The sequence below is a fragment of the Kogia breviceps genome, chromosome 3 (genome assembly GCF_026419965.1).
Source record: "Kogia breviceps isolate mKogBre1 chromosome 3, mKogBre1 haplotype 1, whole genome shotgun sequence".
In the NCBI taxonomy this organism is placed as follows: Eukaryota; Metazoa; Chordata; class Mammalia; order Artiodactyla; family Physeteridae; genus Kogia; species Kogia breviceps.
Window position 1 is genome coordinate 150,232,330 of NC_081312.1, and position 25,908 is coordinate 150,258,237.

General features: G+C 51.8%; 1 protein-coding gene across 2 annotated transcripts; it reads right to left on the minus strand.

Moving 5' to 3' along the window:
• Positions 1-987: 987 nt before the first annotated feature.
• RHCG (Rh family C glycoprotein) lies at positions 988-25,221 on the minus strand. Of its 2 annotated transcripts, XM_059056650.2 has the most exons (11): positions 24,999-25,221; positions 17,243-17,429; positions 14,054-14,204; positions 9,508-9,655; positions 8,536-8,702; positions 6,929-7,066; positions 6,593-6,729; positions 6,142-6,266; positions 5,872-5,945; positions 2,493-2,585; positions 988-1,434 (listed from the first exon to the last, which is right to left on the minus strand). In XM_059056650.2, exons 1-10 carry the CDS (start codon positions 25,183-25,185, stop codon positions 2,517-2,519), a joined length of 1,383 nt encoding a protein of 460 aa, XP_058912633.1. In that variant the 5' UTR covers positions 25,186-25,221; the 3' UTR covers positions 988-1,434; positions 2,493-2,516. The 2 variants fall into 2 exon arrangements, with proteins under 2 accessions (XP_058912633.1, XP_066886828.1); XM_067030727.1 differs by lacking the exons at positions 988-1,434; positions 2,493-2,585 and having other exon boundaries at positions 5,708-5,945; positions 24,999-25,219.
• Between the last annotated feature and the right edge of the window lie 687 nt (positions 25,222-25,908).

A 25,908-nucleotide genomic window follows, 5' to 3' on the forward strand; every position in this document is an offset into this window, starting at 1 on the left:
AATGAGGGGTGTTACGTCGCGGGAACATGAATAGGTTGCATTTCAGCTCCTCCTCCCCTCCGCCTCCTCCCCGCTCCTCTGGCAAGGGGAATGAAGGCCTGAGTGTGTATGTACGTGTGAATTGCGAGGGGGACGGGAAGGGCGGATTTGGAGGCAGGAGAGACCTTCTTCTCCCTCTCCCCTCACCCCTTCTTCCTTGAGTCTTTGCTCCACAAAGGATCTGGATTCTGCTTCTTTTTCTCCAGCTGGCACACTTTTGCCTCACCTCCTTTTTAGCCATACCAAACCTGGCCATGCTGATTCCCATCCCTGGGTCTCTGCCCATGCTGTCCCTTTGCCATCCTTCTGGTAAACTCCTATTCAGCCTCCAAAACCCTGCACAGGTGGACCACTCTGGTAAGCCACCCGGGCATTGAATGCCTGCCAGAGTTCAGGGTGGATTCTGGATGTCAGTTTAATCCCCCAGCTACACTGTGAGCCCCCTGAGGGCAGGAACCCTATGTGGTGGCCTTAATAAGTGATGGAAGATCTGAATTACTGCAACATTCTCCCAATGTGGAGGGAAAGCAGGACTGGCATGGCAGGGAGGAAGGCGGGAAGGGTTGGGGGAGGTGGATTGGCCACAAAAGCCCTATCTCCCTACTCTCTCACCTGCCTGTGTGCCCTTGAAAGGGAGCCGGGTCACATGGAGGGCACAGTGGGCATGGTAGTTTCACAAAATGGGCGTTTCTGGGGTGGCTGATGTGAAGTAAGGAGGGGCCTTGGGGAAAGATCCCAGTCCAAAAGCTGAGCCCTGCTGGAGGAGGGTGGGGGGCAGGTTCCAGGCTGGGCAGACTCCAGCACCCTGAATTCTTCCTCTTCAGCCTGGGATGACTTTCCTTGCAGTGTGAGTGGCAGCTTGGGGTGGGAGGTCAGGACTGAGGCAGAAGGTTTCTTGGGTCTTTTTCTCCCTCAGACTGGCCCTGTTGGAGCATTAATACCCATTCTACAAAGAACACCAAGAACGTTTTATTCACGGAGGCTACCATCTGCATGGCACAGAGAGGTCTGGAGGATTCAGGGGGCATGGGAGATACTGGCTGAGGGGCAGGAAGGGAGTGGAAGAACCCAGCAGTTGGTGGTTGGCAGCTACGTTATCTCCTAGGAGGGCTCGGGTCCACCTCCAGCCCCCAGCCCCACTCCTGCCTGCTTTTCTCAGGATGTGGCCACCAAGACCCCTGGTGGCAGGCTTCCTGCAGCCAGAACCTGGCTTGGATGCCCACTGTGTCTATAGCTCCTCCTGCATTCTCAGGCAGGTCCCCTGGGATGAAGGTGGAGGGAGAGATGGAGACACCCCAGACCAGGCCAGCAGGTGGAGTGCCACTGGCCTTGCTCTTTTGTTCCCAGCTTGATCAGCACTGGCTCCTTGGGGAACACTGGAACAGTCTGTGGAGCCTGCAGGGAGAGAGCCAACAGCAGCGGGCCACTGTCATGTTCTGCAGTAGCCCCTTGGGTACCTTTTCCTTTTCTGAACGAGATGGGCAGCATTAGAAGCAACTGGTGACAGCCTCTCTTTTCTCTTTCCTTAAACCCCAGCATCCTCTCCTGCCACATCACTTAGCCTGTGTCCCAGACACAGCTCTTTCCAAACTCTGGTCTTCGAAGAGGTCAGATAACTACGATAAGAGCAATGATAGTGACCTGGAGAGACCCCAGTTCCTCCACTTGTGTTGTGTGGCTTTGAAGATCCTGAACCTCTCTGAGCCTTAATTTCCTCATCTATTAAAAAGAGGGGGCTTCCCTGGTGGCGCAGTGGTTGAGAATCCGCCTGCCGAGGCAGGAGACACGGGTTCGTGCCCTGGTCCGGGAAGATCCCACATGCCGCGGAGCAACTAAGCCCGTGAGCCATGGCCGCTGAGCCTGTGCGTCCGGAGCCTGTGCTCCGCAACGGGAGAGGCCACAACAGTGAGAGGCCCGCATAACGAAAAAAAAAAAAAAAAAAAAAAAAAAAAAAAAAAAAAAAAAAAAGAGGGAAGTAACTGCACCTGTCTGTAGAGATCTCTGAAGGGTCAGATGCAAAAGGCATGAGAAAGGGCTTGGTGCATTCCACAGAGGGAGCAAGGAAATGTTAGTTGATGGAAAAAAAGGAAAGAGAGAGAGATAAGGAAGGAAGGAAGGATCTCGCCTGAGTTGATCTACTGAATAGAGCCAGACCTGTCATCTCCACTTCTATAAATGAGGAAAGTAAGGCTCAGTCTCTGACCATATATGGTCACCTTCCATATATGCCTTCCAGTCCAGGGTGCTTTCCACAAATTCCCGTGTCTGTCCAGTAGGCGCATAGTCTGACTCTGAGTGCCTCTCCCACCAACCCCAGCATGCCGCTGTGGGTGGGTGGGTAGGGGGTGTGGGAGCTCACATCCTCATTTCTTGATGCTTTCTTTTTGCTCCTTTGCTGGTGGCATCTGATTCCCAGAGTTGGGCCCCCACTGACAAGCCAAGCCCATGCTCACCTGCTTCTCACTTGCCCTGGGAGTTTAAGGTTCTGAGGGCTTGAGGGTGGGGTCCTCAGAACAGAAGACAATACTCTTCTGGTCCTTGGGTATCTGCAGAGAGAGGAGGCAGCTCCGAGGGCCCTGCCCCAGGCCGGGCAGGTGTACCTGGTGGAACTAGAACAGGCTGGGCAAGTCAGGAGCAGCAAATGGTGTGTGGCAGGCGCCACCTTGTGATCACCGCGCAGTTTGCATGCCGCAAAGCAGGGCAGTCTTTCACACAGGTATCCTGATCCTAGTCTACTTAGCCACTGTCCAGGGTGCTAGGGCACTGCAAGGCCAAGGCACAGTCCTTGACCCACTAGAGCAATGGGAAGGCATTCAAGTGAAGTGCACAGTGACAGTAAGAGTTGTAAATGCACGCAAGAGACTGATAACCCAGCCTGGGGGGATTCCAATTGTGCTGAACACACTTTTTGAAAGAGGACCAGTAGTGTGCCAGGTGAGAGGCAGCATGGCAAGCTCCCTGAACCGCAGGCAGGTCCAAAAGTGAGGTAGGGGGAGATGCAGGGGAAGCCAGAAGTGGATTGGTAGGTATAGTAGGGGTGGGGCAGATCAGCCCAACCTTGGCCTCAAGGCTCAGATTTGATCCTAAAGACTCCCTCATCTGTTGTCCTGGGGAATATCTGTCTCACTTCTGTCCTCTGGGAAGCCACCTTATCTCCCAGGTAGACTACCCAGAGGCCAGGGGCCATGGGAATGGCTTGATGGTGGCTTACTTCCATCGACACGGAATTATATTACTTGAAACTGAGCACTGCTGAAGAGTATATAGCACGGAGAAGGTGTGAACTTAGAATAAATTATAAAGATCAAAATAGAACCAAGAGGGAATTCCCTGGTGGTCCAGTGGTTAGGACTTGGAGCTTCCACTGCTGCGGCCGCCCTAGTTCAATCCCTGGTTGGGAAACTAGGATCCCACAAGCTGTGCCATGGCAAAAAAAAAAGAAAGAAAGAAAAAAAAAAAGAAAGAAAGAAAAAAAAAACCAAGAGAGAACCTCTACATATGGGAATTGATAATGTTTTTTAGTTTATTTCATCAGCATTAAATCTGTGTGGTTTCTAATTGTGGTGTCTGAAATAGTTTAAGTTCTGACTTCAAATATAGAATGAAAATAATTACACTGCTAAAAAATTAAGTTTATTCAGAATGTAATAACACAAAACAGTTCTTATGATAGAGAGATAAAGAAAAAGAGCAGGATACCAAATCGAGTATAATATCATCTCAGCTATGTATGAAAAATCAATGCCGATTTTTTAAAAAGGGCTGGAAGGAAATACATCGAGACTATTAATAGTGCTTGAATGAGGGTGATGGGATTTCTTTCTATTTTTCTCTATTTCCAGATTTTCTTTAATGAGCTTCTATTATTGTTATAATATTAAAAATAATTTAAAGAGAGTGAATTTAAAAGGCTTATTAGTTATGTACATAAAATTGGATTACCCTGAAAACTTCTGGTATGATTTTAAGAATACAGAGCCAATTAATCATAAGAGACACAAATCAAAACCACAATGAGCTATCACCTGGCACCTGTCAGAATGGCTATCATCAAAAAATCTACAAATAACAAATGTTGGTGAGGATGTGAGAAAAGGGAACCCTTGGACACTGTTGGTGGGAATGAAAACTGGTGCAGCCACTATGGAAAACAGTATGGCAGTTCCTCAAAAAACTAAAAATAGAACTGCTATATGATCCAGCAATTCCACTCCTGGATATATATCTGAAGAAAATGGAAACACTAATTTGAAAAGATATATGCACCCCAATGTGCATAGCAGCATTATTTACAATAGCCAAGATATGGAAGCAACCTGTGTTCAATAACAGATAAGCAGATAAAGAAGACGTGGTATATATAGAGAATGGAATATCACTCAGCCATAAAAAAGAATGAAACTCTGCCATTTGTAACAACATAGATGGACCTGGAGGGTGTTACGCTTAGTGAAATAAATCAGAGAAAGACAAATACTGTACGTTATCACTTATATGTAGAATCTAAAAAAATAAAATGAACAAATGAATATAACAGAACAGAAACAGACTCACAGATATAGAGAACAAACTAGTGGTTATCAGTGGGAAGAGGGAAGGAAGGAGGGGCCAGATGGGGTAGGGGATTAAGAGGTACAAACTACCATGTATAAAATAAGCTACAAGGATATAGTATACAGCACAGGGAAATATAGATATTATTTTATAATAACTTTAAATAGAGTATAATCTATTAGAATATTGAATCACTATGCTATACACCTGAAACTAATATAATATTGTAATTCAACCATACTTCAGTAATAAAATAATACAAAGCCAAATTAAAGACAATGATGGGCAGGCCCTTGTCTCAGGGGCCACAGACACAGGCTAGGTCCTTGCCCTTGTCAAGAGGGGGAAGTGCAGGAGGCAAGAAGGGCCCTCTGTGTCATCCTCCATCACCTAATGCAGGTAAATACCTCTAATAATGATTCGAGGGGAGGAAGGCCATCCTGAAGTCACAGAAAGCCCAGACTGTGGCATGTTTTCAAAGAAACTTGAGTTCTGTGACATTCTACTACTTTTAGCTTCTAGAACAATGTTTCTCAAGTTGGATTTTTGTACTGACACTTCTCTGGATGCTGGGAGAAGTGTTAGTACAAGACCACCTGGGAGCTTGTTCCCATGCAGAGTCCCAGGCCCTACTGAAATGGAATTGCTGGGCTAGCATCTGGGAAACTGAGTTTTTACAAGGTCTCCAGGTGGTTCTTATGGATACAGAAGCGAAGAACTGCACTGTGATTCTGAACCCAGGCTGTATATTAGATTCACCTGGGAGGTTTTAAGGTACTAAAAAATTCTAATGCCCAGGCCCTTCACAAGGCCAATTAACTCCAAGTCTCTGGAGGCTGAGACCTGAGCTTGGGAAGTTCTTAAAGCTCTCCAGGTGATTCCAATGTGCATGTAAGGACCCAAACCCACCACTAGTCTTGGGCAGTGGTTCACAGATGAGTTTTTCATCAGAATCACGTGGAGGGCTTGTAAACAGGGCTGGGCCCCACCTCTTGAGTTGTGAAATTAGGAGCTCTGGGTGGGACTTGAGAATCTATATTTCTCACAAGTTCCCAGGTGGTACTGGGGAGCACAGGGCACTATGCTTTGGGAATTACTCTAGAATGAAGCCTTCAACCCCCAGGAGACACAGCCTCCTGGATAAAGGAGCAGGATGACACAGGCTCTGTCCCCCAACCCTCAGCTTCCTGCTTCCCAGGCCCCAGTCCAGCTGATGTGGCCCAGGAAGAGGGGAATGCAGCCACCCTTGTGTGGGGGGGACAAGTCAGTAAAACTCACCTCCCAGTAGATTGCATCCTCAAAGCAGTTCTCATCAGCAGCTTGTCCCCAGAATGGCAATTTCAAAATGACCCCTAAAGGAAGTTGGAGGTCAGGGATAACTTCTTCTCTACCTACCCAGCCCTTTCCCTTGACTGGAACAACCCCCTCAGTCTCACTGCTATAAGTGCAAAGACAAAGCGTTTCCGGGAGCCACAGCTGACCTCTGGCACACACTCTTAGGTACCCCAACCACAGGCCCCACCTTCTCTGGCCCAGCCAGCCCCTCACCTACGATGATGCCGCCCACCAGGGCCATGGCCAGTGACACAAAGAGACCAGCAGCCTGGAACTTGCCCTGTGTGCTTGCGTTCCTGCTCGGTGTGGAACTTCCAAAGCCAAAGGCAAGGGCAAGCCTGGGGGTGGAAACGGGGCAGGTCAGGGCCCCACGGAGAGGCCAAGTCACTGCCTACTGCCACCCCACACACGAGTGGAAACCAAGGCTCAATAACCCCTGGGCCTCAGGCTTCCCGTCTGCAAAATGGGGGCACTGGAAAGATCAGATGGTCTCTAAGATTCTTATGGAAGGACAGAGGTGAGGAGAGAAGGCCCATGAAATAGTGGTCCAGACTGGGCAAGAAAGGGAATAGAGACACAGTCTTGGACCCGAGAGGAACAGTAGAAAGGAGGAATGGAGAAGGAAGGAGGGAGCTCAACCTCCCTCAACCTCCTCCATTCTTACCCTTCCTGCCCATACAGCTCAATGCTGGCGGAGGCTGCCGTCACAGCACCCACAATGCCGCCTATGATGCCGGGAATGCCATGCAGGTTGTGAATGCCACACGTGTCCTGGATCCGCAGCCGGGACTCCAGGAATGGCTGGAAAGGGGAGATAGGTGCTGCTCAGGCAGGGGGCTGTGGCACGATGTGGGGGGGGGCAGGATTCTGGAGGCTCCAAATACAGAGAGACCCCGGATTCCCCAGCCCCCCAGCCCCTCCCTAAGGACCGCCCCCCACTGTCAGGAACACAGAGATCCCAGCATTCTCCAGCCCCCAGCCCCTGGCCTGGGGGCCTCACCGTCAGGTACACAAAACCCAGGGTGGAGATGATGCCGCAGATGAAGCCGACGATGAGGGAGCCGTAGGGCATGAGCATCATCTCGGCGGCGGTGCCCACGGCCACACCTCCCGCGAGCGTGGCGTTCTGGATGTGCACCTGAGCAGGGCAGGCAGAGCAGGCAGGAACTCAGTCCTCTCCCAGAGTAGCGTCCTGGAGGAGCTGACCCAGAGCCCAAGTTGACCTCCTATGCATGGGTGCCACCTGGGAGCCAGGGATGGCTCAGAGTGCATCTCAGCAAGCCAGGAGACCACGGAGGGCTCCGGCCTGGGCCCAGGCTTCGGACAGCCACCCCTGTGTTCTCTGCACATGTGCCACCCACACCAGCGCTCTGGACTTTTTCTGTGTGCACAAATCAGTGTTCTTGTGTCCATGCCAATGAGTTCCATCAGCACATCTGCATGTTCCCCTTGTATCTGGCTGCCACACATCCCTGTGTGCCCAGGTTTGCATGTCTGATGTTCTCTACATGCCCGTGTACCAACGTCAGGCACCTCTGGGGCCTATTCATTCACACGCACCCATGTCAGACTCTGCGAGCCTACACCAGCACCGGCTGACTCTCTGAGCGCCTACCTGCGCCATGGACTGTGTCACTGGCTGGCGGGGATGTTGTTTCCTCTCCACAACAAGCCCAGGAGGTAAGTACAGTTATCTTTTGACGTTTGCAGATGAGGAAATTGAGGCACAGGGAGGTTAATGGACTTGCTGAAGACCACACAGCTAGCAAGGGGCAGAAAGGTGTCTTGATCCAGGTCTTCATGAAGCCAGAGCCCCTGACCTTGACCCTATTCCATGTCCCTCTCTGCATGTGCCCATGTCAGCATGTCTGATTCTCTTCCCCCTGCTTCCTGAGTCCCCACCTCTCTGTGCAGTGATCGGCCAGTTCAACCAGGGGCTCCAGGCTGTGTCCCGGAATAACGGGCACTCCTGGCAGAGTCTCAGCACACACACGTGCGCAGGTCTAGAAGCTAGTGTCAGAAGAGCAAATGGAGAGGTGGTTGTCTTTTCACAGAAAAATCTACCAACACCCATGGGGTCTGGCCCCTCCCACTAATGACAGAAACACATGTCCCAGTGGCGTGATATGAAGGACACTGGGTAACACCACATTCCCACAAACCTCCCAAGTGCGTCGAAGGGATTCCCCCTTTGAGTGTGTGGGATGGGGCAGGTGAAGGCAGTGCTAGGAAGGCTGAGGGCCAGTGTCTGGAGTATCAGAAGTTGGCAGAGGGGAGGTGCTCAGTCCAGAAGAGCTGTCAGCACCCAGGCTGTGGGGAGGAGAACGAGAGGAGCCCGTTCACCCAGAGCAGCGGCATAATAGAACCTCCAAGAATGTGGTTCTGGGCTCTGCCTAAAGCCAGCTCTGTCATCTGGACAAATCATTTCTCCCGGAGCCTCCGTTTCTTCATCTGCAAGATGGGTGCGATAATCCTTATGCTGCCTGCTTCACAGCGTTGTCGGCAGGGCATGGTGATCAGTGCCCACTGGGCACAGGCAGTCGTGGCCGCAGCTCCCCCCGAGGCTCCCCACTGCTCCCCGGCCCCCCACCCCCGGCCCCCGCTCACCATATCCAGCTTGCCCTTCTTATGCAGGACGCTGGACAGCACCACCGCAGTGAGCACACAGGCTGCCAAGGAGCAGTAGGTGTTGATGACAGCTCGGTGCTGGGCGTCTCCGTGATTGGACACAGCTGAGTTGAAGCTGGGCCAGTACATCCACAGGAAGAGGGTGCCTGGCCAGACCAGACAGGGCCGGTGGGCCCGGGAGAAGAGGTGTTAGATGGGCCCAACGGAGCTCAGGCCGACATCCTGTCCTTTAGCTACAGAGATGACAAATGACTCACACGCCCCAGCTATTTGCCACCCATGTAGCCTTATTCATGCTGGGATCTTCTTAGATGGCCCTCCCTGCCTTACTTACTACCTAACTCCCACTGAGCTTTCCACTCTGCTCCAGGAAGTCTACCTTGACCCCATAACCGGGCAAAATGCCTCCCACCCGGCTTCCACAGCGCCTTGAGGGAGAATCTTTTTCTCCACTGTAGGGAGATTATCTGGTGGCATGGCCATCTCTCTACTACACTGTGAGGCGCTCCTTGGAGGCAGGGCTGGGTTTTAAGAGACCAGAGAGGGTGGCTGATATGTATTCTCTGGAATGAGTGGACACAGGAAATAGGAATGTACACCTTGCCTAGCCCGGGGATGGAGTGAACAGTTCCTGGTTACCACTGTGTCTGCCCTGGGACATCCTAGGGAACACACAGGATGACTGACCGACTTCTTCCAGCCCCGTGGGGGAAAGGGACAAGTATCTGGGATCCTGGAAGAATCCACAGGCGACCTCTCTCTGCTCTTCCTCCAAAGGGAGCTGGCAGCCACCTCACAGACCACATGGGGCTCAGCTGTGAACATGGCAGCCTGAACGCCTCATGGTGACCTTCACCCATCATGGTTCTCCTCACCCGTCACAGTGGTCCTCACCCAACATGGCAGCCCTCAGTCATCATGGTGGCCCTCAATCATTATGGAAGCTCTCACCGATCATGGCAAAGAGGTCCGAGTGGTACACAGAACTTTGCCTGTCCTTGCTCTGATATAGGTTGGGTCGGTAGAGGATCCAGGTCACTGTGAGCCCAAAGTAAGCGCCGAATGTGTGGATGGTCATGGAGCCCCCTGCATCCTTCACCTGGGGTACAAGGGGCCTGTAAGATTCTGACACCTCCTCTCTCTCCCTCCTGAGAGCACTCTCCCACCTCCCCCTTCCCACAGACAGAAGTTCAGCTGTCTTTTGACTCCAAAGGCTACAGGAGGGAGCCCAGGGCCCCTTATAGACCAATCAACTGGGAAGGGGAGAAATTGGGGATCCCCTGTACAACTATACTTCAATAAAAAAAAATAGGGGCTTCCTGGTGGCGCACTGGTTGAGAATCCGCCTGCCGATGCAGGGGACAAGGGTTCGTGCCCCGGTCCGGGTAGATCCCACATGCCGCCGAGCGGCTGGGCCCGTGAGCCATGGCCGCTGAGCCTGTGTGTCCAGAGCCTGTGCTCCGCAATGGGAGAGGCCACAACAGTGAGAGGCCCGCGTACCACAAATAAAATAAAATAAAATAAAATAATAAAGAAGGGGATCCATGAACCCAGGCTGTAAGCCTGTCAGCAAAATGCTAGGGCATCCTCACCCAACAGATGAGGTTTATGGCCAGATGGGGAACCCAGGCCTGGAGAGGGACTTGCTCAGTCACACAGCTGGCAGAGGTAAAGCCAAGTTAGGACCCAGGGTAGCACCCTATCTAGTCTGTCACCCACTAGTTTCCAGCTTATCTTAATTCCTGGGACCTCGCTGCTGCCCTCTGGGGTCTCCCCTCTCCACATTTCCTCCTACACACCACTCCTGGCCCCACACCACCCCATCTGGACTGCCATTTCCCGTCTCCCCTTCATCCTATCATGCTCCTTGCCCTCTAACCTCCCAGCCAACCTCCCACCGTCCGCCCCATCCCCTCTCCTCTCCCTTGTCCCCCAGAGTCAGAGCAGGCAGATTTGGTGCCCCCCCATCTGTCCATTCCTGGGCCTCCTGCCCTACCCGACTCAGCCCACTGCACCTCTGGACCTTAAGTCTCAAGTTCCTCCTTTACAAAGTGGGGCAGGTCCTAGTGACTTAGCAGGGCTGTCTTGAGGATGAAACTAGGCAACTTGTGTAAAGCACTTGGCAAGCATGTGGCACTCCACAGGGGTGTATGATTGACTGATTTAGTCTTCCTCCCTGCCCCCAACCTCCCCTCTCTTCCTCTTCCTCTTCCTCCCCACTCAGGAAATCCCAATCAGAATCACAGACTCGCTTCTTCGTTTTAGATGGGAAACCCAACCTTGTGTCCAAGGTCACAGAGCTAGTTGTTGAATAGTTGACAGAGCTGAGTTTCCTGACCCCCAGCCTGGTGGGTGCCTCTACTAGCTATGTGACCTTGGGGGAGCCCCTTACCCTCTCTGAGTCTCAGTCTTCTCATCTGTAACATGGGGGTAATAATTGTGTCTATCTCAGAGATGAGAATTAAATGAGATAATCCATGTGAAGCATTCAGAGCAGGGCCCAGGCAAGGGCAAGTGCTCCTTAACTGTCAGCAGTCATTATTGTGTTTAAACTTGGCTCAAAGAGAGGCCAGAAGACTGTCATGCATTGAAAGAATTTCTGCAGCAGATCAGGGAGGGGTTTTGAGGGCCAAAGGAGCCTTCTCTGCCTCTAAATTCACACCCAAGATACTACTTCTCAGCCAATTTCAGATCTCATCTGTTGACCCCACTGTGTACCCCCTCACCTAGCCTCACTTCTTTCTCTCTACCCACCCCAACCAGTCTCCAAGGCCTATTTTCTCACCTTCCTTATAACTCTTGTATCATCCACTTTCTTCTCTTTGTACTAACCCAGTCCCAGTCCCATTATCTCTCACCAGGGTGACTAAAACAGCCTCTTAACTGGATCCTTTGCCTCCAACTGTTCTCTTCACCATAGCCAAAGTGACATTTCCATTACATGTGTCTGACCGTGCCACTCTCCTGCCTGAAACCTTCCATAGCTCCCGACTGCCCTCATGATAAAGTGGAGACTCTTTGGGACTTCCCTGGTGGTCCAGTGGTTAAGACTCTGTGCTTCCAATGCAGGGGACTCGGGATCGATCCCTGGTCAGGGAACTAAGATCCCACATGCCGCATGGTGCAGGCAAAAACAAACAAACAAAAAAATAAAGTTGAGACTCTTTAACATAGCCTCTGAAAGTCTGAAGATCCTTGTTCCTCTCCCTACCCCATTTCCTTTGCCTCAAATGCCCTCGCTCATTCCTTTGCCTGGTTATCTCCTACTTGACTTCTAGCTTTGATATCTCTTCCTCCAGGAAGCCTTCCTGACCTGCCAGGTGCTGGTTCAGGCCTTGCTCCCCTCCCTCCAGACCACCTAGCCCTGGAGCTCAATCCTTGTCTCACTGTATGGTCACTGTCTATCTGCTTCCTGGCCCCCTCACTAGACTGTGAGCTCCTTGGCATCGAAACAAGAGTCCTGCTCACCTCTGTATCCCAGTGCCTGGAGCATTGCCTGACATGCAGTTAGACTCCAAAATTCATTCCCTTGACAAATATTTCTTGAGAACCTATTAGGCATTGGGCCAGGTGCCAGGAATAGAGATGGTCCAGATAAGATAAGGTTTCCCATGCTTATCAGATAAGGATACATGCTATGAAGAAGATAAATTAAGGCAATGAGAGAGAGAGTGACTGGAAAGAGGTAAGGTAGAAGGCAACACGGAGTAGGAGAATCTGGGAGGGCCTCTCTGAATAGGTGAGATTCCAGTTTAGACCACAAAAAAAGGACTGGGGGGGGATGAGCATTCCAGGTAAAGGGAACAGCAAGTACAAAGGCCCTGAGGTGGGACCAAGCTTGGTGTGTTTGAAGAGCAGACAGCAGGGTATGGCCAGAGCACAGAAAGATGGGGACAGGAGATGATAAGCTTGGAGAAAAGGCTGGGACCAGAACATGTAGGGCCTTATAACAAGTTTGGATTTTATTTGAAGTGAAATTTTAAAAACCAGGGTTTTAATCCAGGGAATGGTCTTATATGCATTATTAACAGGTCACCATGGCTGCTGGTGATTAGCCTGAGGTGGTGGGTGGGGCAAGGATGAAGACAGGGAGGGAGTTACTTCCCGCCACCATCCAGGGGTTAAAACTCTGCGCCTCCACTGTAGGGGGCGCGGGTTCAATCCCTGGAAGGGGAACTAAGGTCCCACATGCCGCCTGGTGCAGCCGCCAAAAAAACAAAAAAGGATGAAGACCGGGAGATGAGTCAGGAGGAAGGGATATGGTGGCTTGGACTAGTCTGGTGGCTGAAAAAAAATGACAAAATGCATGATTGAATGTAGGGTGGTCTGAAAACAAAAACCCTGGAGGTGGGACTTCCCTGGTGGTCCAGTGGTTAAGATTCTGTGCTTCCACTGCAGGGGGCGTGGGTTCGATCCCTGGTTGGGGAACTAAAATCCTGTGTGCACAGCATGGCCAAAAAAAAAAAAAAAAAAGAAAAGAAAAAGAATGGAAATCATGTGCTCACAATAGTGGAACAAAAAGGATTAGAGTCCTGGATCCCAGATGATACTGAGGAACCACTATACAAGCCCTGATCTCCCTGCTTCTGAGAAATAAACTTTTGTATTAAAAAACAAAAAACAGGGCTTCCCTGGTGGCACAGTGGTTGAGAGTCCGCCTGCTGATGCAGGGGACAGAGGTTCGTGCCCCGGTCTGGAAAGATCCCACATGCCACTGAGCAGCTGGGCCCGTGAGCCATGGCCGCTGAGCCTGCGCATCCGGAGCCTGTGGTCCGCAACGGGAGAGGCCCGCGTACCGCCAAAAAAAAAACACCAAAAAACAAAAAACAAAAAGACCCCCAAAATCCTGGGGGTTTTCAGGCAGAGTCCAAATATAGAGGAGCTGGGGGCTAAGAAATGGATGGGGTCCCTGAATAATCCCTACACCTGCAAATATACCAAAGAGGTGTCTGAGCAAGAGTCAGTAGCCTAAGGTGCCCCTTACCTGGGCCAGTGAATTGGCCAATCCCAGGGGGCATCATTCCTGCCATAGAGGTCCATGTGAATGGCACCTCTGGAGTTGTGCAACCTGTGAAGCTATACATATCCACCTTGGCCACTCCCCTGGGAACTTTTCTTACTGATGTGCCCCTTCAATATACTGCGCCTTTTTCTTGGCACAGCAATCTGGGAATATGTGTGTGGAAGAGGATGTGCAGGAACATTCCATTTTTTCCATCTGATATACAGGAAAGAGAAAGAAGAGAGAAAATCAACATGTGAGGAACCACTGCTCTGCCTAGCTGGTGGACGGATGTACCAGGTAGACTATCATTCCTGCCCAATAAATGTCATTACTCCCGCTTTACAGATGAGGAAACTGAGATTCAGAAGGTTAACTGACTTGCCAAGCTTGAATTGAATTCAACTAGCATGTCTCCCCAGCCCTCTCTCTGTCCCCCTACTGCCCCCCACAAGTGTCCCTTCCACCCCCATCCCTGTTCTGACCCCTGCTCACCTCTAGCAGGCTGAGGAGAATGAACTCATTCACTGAGAAGAGGGTCACTTGGAAGAGAGTCATGATGAGGAGCTGGACAGGGCTGACTTTGCCCAGAACTGCCCCAAAGGCGACACAGACAGAGCCCACGCAGAAGTCCGCATTGATGAGGCTGTGGGGAGACAGGTCAGGGGAGGGGCTGAGGCCACAGCAAGAAGTGGCCCTCCAAACCCTGGGGTTGAACCTAGACTTTGGTCACTTGTGGGTTTGGGCTTACGGTCTAAACTTTCTGAGCCTCAGCTTCATCATCTGTGGTAATGGGCACATAGCATCTTACAGCTACTCTAAGAATTGAAAGAAATAGCATGTGAAGTATCCAGCACAGCAGTGGTACATACTAGATGCCACACCCTTCCTTTGTGGCCCCATCTCAGGCCCCCACCCCTCCTTGCAGGCAGCTTGCGCTTAAGGCATCCAAGTGGTCTGGCTGATGTTGTTGAATGTGGCCCATATTTGGGGCCTTGCCTTGCCCTCCATCTTCTACCTGCCCTTCCAGAACTTCTCACCTGCCTCCTCTTCAGGAAGCCTTCCCCAATTCCTCTAACCAGATGTGGTCTCTGCCTCTGAATCCTTATCTCTCACTCTGCACACACTTCTCCTGCTGGCTACCAGGGCCTTGCTTGGGTCTGAGTTATCGTGAACTCCTCCTCACCTTACTTGGGAGAGAGGCTATGTGTCCAGGGAAGAGAGAGGGGCCTTCCTGCAGGCAGTAGGGAGCCGGAGGCTGGGTGGAGGGAGGGGGCATAAAGGCCAACAGAGAGAATGGAGGCAGAGGGGCACACAGGCGCTCCTTAAGTCTGGACCCTGAAAGCCCAGCCAGCCAGCAAAGGCAGACATCATGTGGTCAGAGGAGACTCTGTTTCCACCCGTGTGTCCGCTTTGCCTAACCCAGGCCTCCATGGGCCCTGCCAGCAGCAACACCGTCCTGGATTCCAAGGCAGACTCTCAGCGTGGCTCTCTGAGTCATGAGCTTTGTTAATTGGGGATCGTGTAAGGACAGCAGGGGCTACTACTTCCTTAAGACGGTCACATCCAGGGGAGTGCCCCTCCCCCACGTTCAGAGGTGTGTGTGTGTGTGTGTGTGTGTGTGTGTGTGTGTTTGTGTGTGTGTGTGTGTGTGTGTGTGTATCAGGAGGTGAGAAGTAAGAAGCCAGCTGATTGTAGGGTCAGTGAGTGGAGTGGAGGCAGGGCACTGTTCCTCAGGGTCCCTCCCAGACAAAGGATGTTCACTGGAATGTATGCTTCGCTATGAGCCTTGTTCACTGCTGAGTCCCCAGGGCCTGGCTGCATGAACGATGACAGCTGCTAAGTGCCAGGCACCTAAATGCCTGCTCAGTACTGCTCAGGCCCTCCTGTACCACACCCGAACCAATGATGGGAAATGGAGGCTCAGAGAGGCCGAGTTATTTGCCCCAATTCCCATAACTGCAGCCAGAAGACCGTCTGACAGAGATGACCACTAGGAAGGAGTGAGAGGGAGAGTACAAAAGCCCACACCTGGGCCATCAGCTCCCTGGAGATGGCGATCTGAATTTCACCTCTTGGGCAGGGCCTGCAGAGGTGAACTACCCTGGAGTGACAGGTAGGATCTGGAGGACTCTGCAGCAGGGACAGGACAGAAACCAGGAGAAGTGTCCACAGGTCAGGTCTGGGGGCAACATGCTCATCTTAGCCCTGGGCACCAGAGATCAGCTCTGGCTCAGTTGGTGAAAATCATTTCCCAGAAACCTAATTTGCCAAAACTCAAGTTGTCAAGTGACTAACTTGTTAAATAACTGGTTCAAAAACATTAACTCACAAAAGTTTACAATAATTCTCTCTGAACATTTTTAAAAGCTGTATACTTTTGTTTTGCATTTAGCCATAGCTATTTTGCTCTGGTGGCCAATTAAATATATTACAGATATTTTTATGCTTTGGGTCTATGGCTTTGGGAATGAGAATTTCTTGTGTATCTTAAACAATAGAGTGATATGCATGTCACGGATTTTATATACAAAAAGATTGACTTCTTGGTTCCGAAACATTTTCTATCTAGTCGACTATTTTTCCTGTTTCTCTTAATTCATGGAGTCACTAACTGGCTTAAGTGAATTAATATTTTGCAAATATTTGGCATATGTTTAATTTAAAATTTCAGGCACCTGGCTTATGATACATGGTTGGTGCCCTATATGTGACAGCAGGGATTTGCACTTTAAACGTGGTTTATACCAATTTGCCTCTAAACCCTTTCTGTGGACTTGGTTTTCTGATTTTGTCCCATGCAACACAAATTGCTATAGGTTTCATAAGTTGCCATGGCCTAGAGAGTTTGATAAATGAGTCATTCAGTGAGGTGACTGCTTGACAACTTGGTTTTTGGCAAGTTGGTAAATTTATTGTATAACCTGGTGGTGGTGTTGGGGGGAGGGACACACTGAGGCTCCTAGGAGGTCTCCTCAGACAGAGGGAGGGGCTGAGTTACCTGATGGGAGGTGGTGGTGGTATTCACCAGACCAAGAGATTATCACAAAGTGATGAGGATAGAGGTGAGAAGACATGGGGATAAGATGCCCCCTGGAGGCTGAGGCAGGGAGGGGCTTCAGTCCTAGGTCTCCACACCTGCCTCACAGCTCTTTCCTATGCTTGTTCTGTGGGTGGGGATACGGGCAAGTCAGGGAGAGGGCAAGGCAGGGAGAAGCAGCACTCCATTCCGTCCGCAATGAACCTTAGGAGGCTGGTTCAGGCAGCCCCACACTCCTTCCCCTCCTCTGCCACCCGCAACACCGCCCCCTCCATGGGTTCCATGGGCTGAGGTCTCTCAGGGCAATTTTGATGCTTGATGTGTCAAAGGGGAGGGTCTGGCTCTGGCCCCTGGAGAGAAGAAGCCTGGCCTTGTGTCCCTGCAGCCTGCGTCTTAGGAGGAGGGAAACCCTCCAACAGCACTTGGACACCATTAGAACTCCCACCCTGGGGACTCGTTGATCCGGAAGTGAGTGAGTGAGTGAGTGAGTGAGTGAGTGTGGTGTATGTCGCAGGGCCCCGGGTACCCTGGTTGGACGATGAGGAGCCAGCTCACAGCCCCAAGCCCCGGGTTCCGCCCCTGGACCCTCCCCTCACCCGGGGCCCCGCCCACTGTGCCCGCCCCGCAGTCCGCGCCGCGCTTACTTTTCCACGCCCAAGTAAATGTAGCTTCCGTCAAAGGAGTGGAACCAGCCCTGCATGAGTAGCGCCCACTGGATGCCGAAGGCCGCCAGCAGGAAGTTGAAGCCCACGGCGCTGTAGCCGTAGCGCTGCAGGAAGGTCATGAGGAAGCCGAAGCCCACGAAGATCATCACGTGCACGTCCTGGAAGCCTGCGGGGAAAGCGCAGCCGAGGGTCTTGGCGGCCTGGCGAAGACCCGCCATAGTCCTGGGTCTGGGCCAGCTCTGCCCGACACAGAGCCTGTGTCTTCCCTGCCACTGGCCGGGCCGGGCTGCCCCGCAAGCCGGGTCCCGCCATGCCCGCATCTGGATCCTGAGGCTAGGCACAGTAATGAATGGCTCTATTGCAAGTAGAGGAGCCACTACTACCCCCATCAAGTCATAAAATACAAACTACTATGTATAAAACAGATAAACAAGGTCCTACTGTATAGCAAAGGGAACTATATTCAATAGCCTGTAATAAACCGTAAAGGAAAGAATATGAAAAAGGATGGACTTCCCTGGTGGTGCAGTGGTTAAGAATCCGCCTGCCAATGCAGGGGACATGGGTTCAGTCCCTGATCCAGGTGTTTTGATACCACCTAGAGAGGTGGGATAGGGAGAGTGTGAGGGAGACACAAGAGGGAGGGGATATGGGGATATATGTGTACGTATAGCTGATTCACTTTGTTATACAGCAGAAACTAACACAACATTGTGAAGCAATTATACTCCAATAAAGATGTTTAAGGAAAAAAAAAGAGGCTAAAGAGACATTTCAAATAAATTCAACACCTAAAACTAGACTGGATCCTGGACTTGGCTAGGGTGGGGAGTGGGTGCGGGTACAGGGGAGTGCTACAAAGGTTGTTACTGCGCCAACTGACAAAATTATATAGGGACAGTATATTAAAGTACTGTGCAATGTAAATTTATGAAATTGATTACTGTGGTTATGGAAGAGAATACCTCTATTCTTAGGAAACAATGTAGAGTAATTAAGGCTACAAGACCATAATGTGTATAACTGACTCTCAAGTAGTTCAGGGAAAAAGTAAGTGTGTGTATGTGCTTGTGTTTATGTGGGAAAAGAGAGAGAGAGGGAGAAGAGCAGATAGCTTAATCGGAGTTAAAGAGTATACAGTGCTCTTTGTACTATTTTTGTCTTAGCAACTTTTTGTAAATTTGGAATGATTTCCAAATTAAAACATTTTTTGAATAAAAGTGCACTGCAGGGCCCACCAGACCTGGCCTACCCGCCTGCCTCCTCATTCTTCCTTTCCTCAGTCCTCCCCTCCCTCCTGTGCCCCAGGGTCACTGGCCTCCCTTGTGCTTGGTCCCACTCCGGGTCTTTGCCCGTGGTGGTCCCTCCACCTGGGATGCTGCTCCCACAGAATGGCCAGCAACTTCTCTTCCTGCAGATCTTGGCAAAATGTCACCTTATCACAGAGGCCTTCCTGACCCCTGAGTTTAAACTTGGTTCTTTCCCTCACAGCACCCTCTTCTTTCTTTTCTAGTTCTTATTACAATTTGTAGCTAGGTTTGTTTGTCTAGCCCACCAGACTATAAAGCTCCAAGAAGGCAAGGCCAAGCCTGTTTTGTTCACTCTGGTATTCTCCATTGTCTATGAGAGTGCCCAGGTAGATGCCCCATAAATATCCAGGAATGAATGAATGAATGAATGAATGGTTACTGTCATGATCTCAGCAGCACCCAGATATGCCAGCCTAGGGCCCAGGTGGGATTTCACCATCAGGGGAGGCTGCAGGCCTTCTACCGTCCAAAGTTTCCTACCCACTGGGTGGATAGGCCCTGGTGCCCACAGCAACCTGGTAATGCTTATGCTTGCCAGCCCCCATTTGCCCTCATCTGTCTCCCCTGCAGGCTTCCCTGAGGCCCAGGCCACAGCCATAGACCCCCTGGCTAGCAGCCACCAGGACGAGGCTGAGAGAGGAGGCCCTGGCACATTGTTGGGTAAGGGTTGAGGGCATAGCTGATGATGCAAGAAAGCTGTGGGTGTCGCCCCAGTATGGTGCTCTGAGCTTTGTGCTTCTTGCGCAGACCTACACAAACAAACAGCAGCTCAGCTTAGGTTCACAATGTGTGCAGCTGATTTCATGTATTACCGTGTTTCATGGTTTATCACGTTTCTAACTGTTGTGGAGGAAGCTGAGCTAATGTATGTGAAGCACCATACACGGTGCTATGGTTATTCTTGGGAAGAACTGATGGGTGACAGACTGGAAAGAGAGGGAGAAGACACATTCAGACCAAAATTACGAAAGCAGGGAGGGGATGTGGCAGGAGGGCAGAGCTGTGGGTAAACACAGGGAAGGAGGAGGAGGTTGCCAGGGTGGGAGGGAGGTGCTGGGACTACTGCTGGTCGTGGGAGTCTGAGATGACCCAGGGGGTGGCGGGTGGCGGTGAGTGTCGGGCAGGGTAGTGTGGGAGGAATGGATCCTGGCCTTGGGGCTTGGAGCTGGGGTCTGAGATCAGGCAGACCTGCAGACAGAGCTGGCAGCTGGAATGTGGGAATGGTGAGTGGGAGACAGAAGCCAAGGATCTGCTAGCTTGACTTGAAGCTAGCAGACCAGACAGGGAAGCTGCTGGCAAGGAGGTGGCGGGAACCCCTGGAAAAAGGTAGCATCACAGAAGGTGGGGGCCATTCAAGGAGCGGGGTGTCAGCTGTTTGGTGGCAGAGGAAGCATGCGGGCAGGGGCAGGGCTGAAGAGCACTGGAGGTGGCCTTCCTGGGGGGTGATGTGTAGTTTCAGGGCTGCCTTCGTTCTCCCTGTGGAGCAGGAGAAGAGAGGCCTCAGCTTCCCAGGGCTTCTCCCTAACTGTCCCCACCTGGCCAGTTCTCCGTCCTTCTCTGTGACTCCCTGGCTGTCCTGACCTCTGTCTCTGACCCTCCCTGCAGGTGTCTCTTTCTTCTCCCCCCACCTCAGGCACACAGATGCCAGCTTCTCTCTCCTTGGGCACCTTCCTTATTCATTCTCTTGCTCATCTCTCTTTATCTCCCAAAGTCCTCACTAGAAGTACCACTTTATTAACTTATATTTCATAAAGTTTGGTGCTACTGAAAATGCTTTTAATAATAATGGTCTGGGGACTTCCCTGGAGGTCCAGTGGTTAAGACTTTGCCTTCCAATGCAGGGGGTGTGGGTTCGATCCCTGGTTGGGGAGCTAAGATCCCACATGCCTTGTGGCCAAAAAACCAAAACATAAAAGGGAAGCAATATTGTAACAAATTCAATAAAGACTTTAAAAATGGTCTACATCAAAATAAACAAAAAAATCTTAAAAAAAAATAGTGTGAAGGTCCAGAGTGCATGAACTTCAGCAGGGACACACCTCTCTGATCTGCAGTTTCTTTTTCTGTAAAATGGGGGATAGTAACAGAGCTCAGAGGTGTGTGGTGCACGTTTAATTGGTCATCCAACCAAAGCCCTGGGCATAGGCCTGGCCCTTTAGCTGTTGTGCAATCATATTAGCTACTGTCATACTTCTCTTTTTCTCTTTCAAGTCTGACTAGGTGCTTTGCAACGGGTTGGCGACCTGCTGGAGGAGAGTGTAAGTTGATAAGACACCTCCCCTCTTCCCCCTCCTTCCCCAGCCTGGAGTGACTCAAGCAGCCCAGCCCAGAACCTGCTCTCCGCTGGGAGGTCCCTGATAGGGCGAGCCTGGCACCTGGTGTCCAGCTCGGAGAGCTGCCACAAGGGGGCACCAGTACACAGCTGTTCTGCACCCGCTTCCTTGCTCACTCTTCCCTCAGGATGGGTCCCTAATGAAGCTGGCCTGAAGCTGGCCAAGTCTCAAAAATCTCTGAAGCCTGAGGACAAAGCTTCCCATGCTGGTGGGATATGGCAGCTCTCCCTCCTCTGCTGCCTCAGCACAGCAGGAGTGGTGCCCTGCAGCAGCCTGGGTACCAGCCCTTCCCATGCTCTATAGGCCAGCCCAGCCTAACCTGTTGCCTTTGAAGCCTACTGGCCAGCCCCTCAATTCCCCAAGGCTCTGTGTCCACCTCTCCCATGCCTCAGAGCAGACCACAGAACCACCCCATCACTGCAAAATCTCCTGGGGAGGTGGCCAGGGAGTAGCAATGCGGCAGAGACTGGGGGAAGCTAGTTGGCTGTGCAGTGGGAGGGCTTGGCCTCGTCCCTGCCTGTGCCACTGACCAGCTGGGCAAGTCTCTAACCTCCATCACCAGCACCATAAAATAGAAACAAATACACTCCCTGCCTGACAGAGCATGCAAAAAGCACTTGTAAGTGGGGAGAGCACAAAGGAATTTAAATGCTATAATAGTTCAAACGAATATTGGAAGAGACATTCCTCGGTCATATCTCTAAAGGGATGCTGAGCCTGCACTTAAACACCTTCAGCAACAGAGCCCTCACTCCCTTCTGAGTAAGCTCGATACCAGCATTTACTATCCTCTGGTTTCATGCCATGAGACGTGCCCTCCCAGCCACCCGTCATCTTCAATCTTCCAGGAGAGCCTGTGCATTAAATAACATTCCCACTTCACAGATGAGCATATTGAGGCTCAGTATGGTTAAGGAGGTGGCTTACTCCATTTAGTGATGGACCCAGATCTGTTTAATTCCAAAGTCAGCCAGCAGGTTACACTGCCCTCTGCTTGTGGGAACATTGGTCTTTCATTAAATGGAGTTGAATCTGAGGTTCAGGTTCCCAGGAGCACAGGTCAAGCCTTGTTGCCTCGGTTTCATGAAACAGTCCTTCAGGTTTGAAACTGTGGCATCCTCTACCTTGGGTGATCTCCCTTCTCCCTTAGTTTTCCCAGGAGGCTTCAAGAGCCGAGGCTCTGTTGGCTCCTCCTCAGGCCAACCGCTCCCAGACACTGCCTGGAGACCCTCAGGCCCCAGAGCACCAGCCCAGGAGGAAGTTCGTGTTCAGCAGCCGGTGCCTGCAGCACGGCACCAGGGCAGGTCCCCAGCTGGTTCTGTGCCTGCCACCAAGGGGCCCACGCTTGAGGAGTTGTCCTCAGGCACTCCCGGGCCCCAGCCTGAGCCAGCTGGAGCGGTACTCCTCTGGAAACCGAGATGCCCAGTGGACTCCACTAATCCCTTGGGCAGGAATGAGGCCCACACAGGTGTTGACAGCCTGGAGCCAAGAATTCTGAAAGTACCACAAGGGCTGCCCTCACTCCCCGCCCCTGGGGATTGCCTTGAGGCCCAGGAATCCAGGCACGGGGCCCCACCTGGGCTCCAACTCCTAACCATGGCCACCGGCCACTGTGAGCAAGTGGGGCAGGAAGTGAGGGGAAAGGTGAGACTAGGGGGAGGAGAGCAGTCCAGGAGGGTGGGCTCAGGTCCCCGGAGCTCCTACTCTGGCTCACTAGTTTCCTAGTTGAGTGACTTTTGCAAGATACTTCCCCTCTCTGGCCTTAGTCTCCTCATCTGTAAAATGGGAGTCATAACATTGCCTTCCTCATCCAGTGGCGGTGATGACTTATGGACAGATTGCATGTTTGGTCTGAGTTGCCGCCACTACTTCCTGCCCTTGCCAAGGAATCCTGAGGCCGAGATTCTCTCCCTACGCTACTCTCCTCTCTGTCACTTCCTGCTCAGATGACAAAGAGCACCCCGGCCCTCACAGAGGCCGTGGCAGGAGAAACTCAAGGCCCTCACTGATGGCTGGGACTACCTCATCCTGCTTAGTGACCTCCCTCCCAGTCTTTTCACAAACTTGAGCTGCTCAGTCCACACCCCCGCATGCTCTTTCCATGGACGCCTTAACTGCCCTGCTTTCCCCTCCTCACCAGCCCACTGCTCTCCAGGAAGCTGTCACAGATCTCTTCTGCACAGAGCACTTGACCCCCTCACTGAGGCCTGGGGTGTCGGGGTATACCTCTCTGAGCAGAGTGGCCATAAGCCCTGGTTTGCTGAGACAGTCATGGTTTATGCCTGTGTCCTGGCAAATTACTACTAGCACAAATTTCCTACCTCTTCACTCTCCAAAGTGTCATTTGGTTGAAAAATTACACGGTCACCCTATAGATAAGTGATCACTGAGTGAATAAAGGTAGAGCATGCAAGGAAGTGGGTGGGTGTGGAGAGTGGGGATAGGAGTTGGGGAGATGTGAGGATTGTACCCCCTACTGGCGTGGTTCTGTAGCTCCTATTAGAGGGTCTTGAGACCTTCCACTGTGCAGACACATGGAGGACCTATAAATGCCCATGGGAGGCCTTGCCCCTGATGCTTTACCAAGGGGCTGGCTCTGTGGCCAACAGAGAAGCAAGAGCTGGGGGGAAGGAGTGAAACAGGCAAAGGAGGGTCTCAAGTTTGCCTGCCTCACCATTTGCTGGGTCAGTCCCCCACCAAGAAGCATAAAAGTGGGCAATGTGAAAGGTGGATTTGGAGTCTAAATTCCAAGGCTATAGCCGTCAAGATCTCTTAAAACATGGCCCTGAGTGGAGCCCAGTAGAGGCTGTGGTGTCACCAACGCTGGCCACCCTCTTCTCTCACCTCCCTTCTTTTAGGCACCATATTTCTGTTAACGAAGCCTATGATTTTGCTGGCTTTGGGGGAGGCACTTAATGTGGCTGGCTCCCATGGGGCCTACAGTCTCCTCCACCTCTACTTCTTTTCATGCAGGCTGCCATCCTGAATGTGTGTACTTATTTAACTGGATCTGAGTACAATGGGTAGAATCCCATTACTGAGGGTGTACAAGCCATGGAGGGAAGACCAGTTTGTATAGGTGACTGTTCCAAAACCAACAGTTCATGACTATGTGAGCACCAACAGTTAGAAAGATTGTCTTTGGCTGCTGGTAAATGGTGTGGAAAACTAGAAAGCACAAGGGCATGAAGAGTCCTGGGCTGGGAGTCTGGAGGTTGGGCCGACCCGAGTGACCTTGGGCCAGTTCTTCTAACTCCTGAATCCTAGGGCCTCTGTGTTTAGTGCTTTTCTAGTAATTGCTCCATTATGAAGTGAGGATTCCATGCCCAGCACCATGCCCGAACTTGATGTGCAAGGTCTCAGCCCACTCCTGGGAGGTAGGATCTATTATTATCCCCACTGGACAGATGAGGAAATTGAGTTTCTGCATTGTTGACATTTACCAAAGGCCACCCACTTGGTTAATGGCAGAGCCATGATAGAGGTGAGGTCTGGTGCTTCCAAGGCCATGCTCTTAACCACAGCACCACAGACGCTAGAGAATTCGGGGCCGCTCTTTCTCCCTCTCCAAGCCAAAAGATGGTAGGTGCCGCAGTCCCCCACACCTCTCCCAGCAGCTGGGCTGGTAGGCCAATGAGCGACCCCTGCAGCCCTCGACACTGGAACTACCCCCTTAACATGGAGAGCATGGGCACAGCTGGATGAGGGAACCAGAGTCACCCCACTGGTCGGTGACCAAGATGAGACTCAGGTCTTTGGAAGACATCAAGAAGGGCTCTCTGACAGGGAGGTTGTAGGTCTCTGGCGGCACCTGGAAGGAGTGAGCTCTCCCCGGTGAGTTTTCAGGGGGTGAAAGGAATTTGTGCACATCGGGCCACTTCCCAAGCTTGATCTCCAGACACTGGGAAGTCCCCCTGGTGGGGAGCCTAAGAGGGGCGGGGCAGGGGGCTGTGGGCAGCATTTTCTCCTCCGGCTCCCGCGGCCCGATGTTCCTGAGCAGCAGGCTGCGGAGGTGAGGCCAGGCAGGGCCCTCGGCCCGGTGGGGACAGCTCGGATGTGCCGCAGCTGGGCCTGCAAGGTGGTGGGACTTACTCGGGTAGCGATAGTAGAATTCGTTGTCCAAGTCGCTGGAAATGTTCCTGGACATCCTCTCCTCGATCCAGTGGGGGTCGGCATCCGGGTCGTAGCGCACGAACACGCCGAAGAGGACCACCAGGGCCACCTGCAGGAGCAGGCAGATGACCGGCAGCCGCCAGCGGAGATTGGTGTTCCAGGCCATGCTGCAGGGGGCGCCTGGCCGGGACGGGCAACAGGCAGTTCTCACTCTCGGAGAGGGGAGAGGCTTTTAAGACTTGGATCGGGGCGGGGCGGCCGCATCCGGTTGCGGAACAGCTGATCCGGGGGCCGCCCGCGCGCTTGCCCAACCGGCTAGGGGACCCGCGGCCCGCGGCTCGCCCTCCGCCCAGGGACCCCCGCGCTGGGGTAGCGGTAGCAGGGACCGAGAGGCCAGAGGGCAGGGATTAAGGCATCCAGCCTCTGTGGATCCCATAGATACGGGGCAGCACTGCCTTTCCTCTTCTGTTCCGGTGAACAGAGAAAGAAAAAGCCTCCCACCGAGATAAAAACGAAGGCATTCCCGGGAATAAATCATCATCATCATCATCATCATCATCATCATCATCATCATCATCATCTTCATCATCTTCATCTTCATCTTCATCTTCATCTTCTTCATCGCCGTGCCTTTCTTTTCCTGATTACAAAATTCACACAGGGTACGTGAAAAAACAGGAAAGTTCAAGAAACTGTCACAGACCAGGGTAGCCTGAAGAGACATGACAAATCAATGTGATGTGGTACTCAGGATTGCATCCTGGAAGAGAAGGAGGATGTTAATGCGAAAACTGGAGAAACCCAAAGAAAGTCTGAAGTTTAGTTACCTTAGTGTTGTACCCACGTTGGTTTCTTAGTTGCGGCAAGTGTACCCTGGTTATGCAAGTTA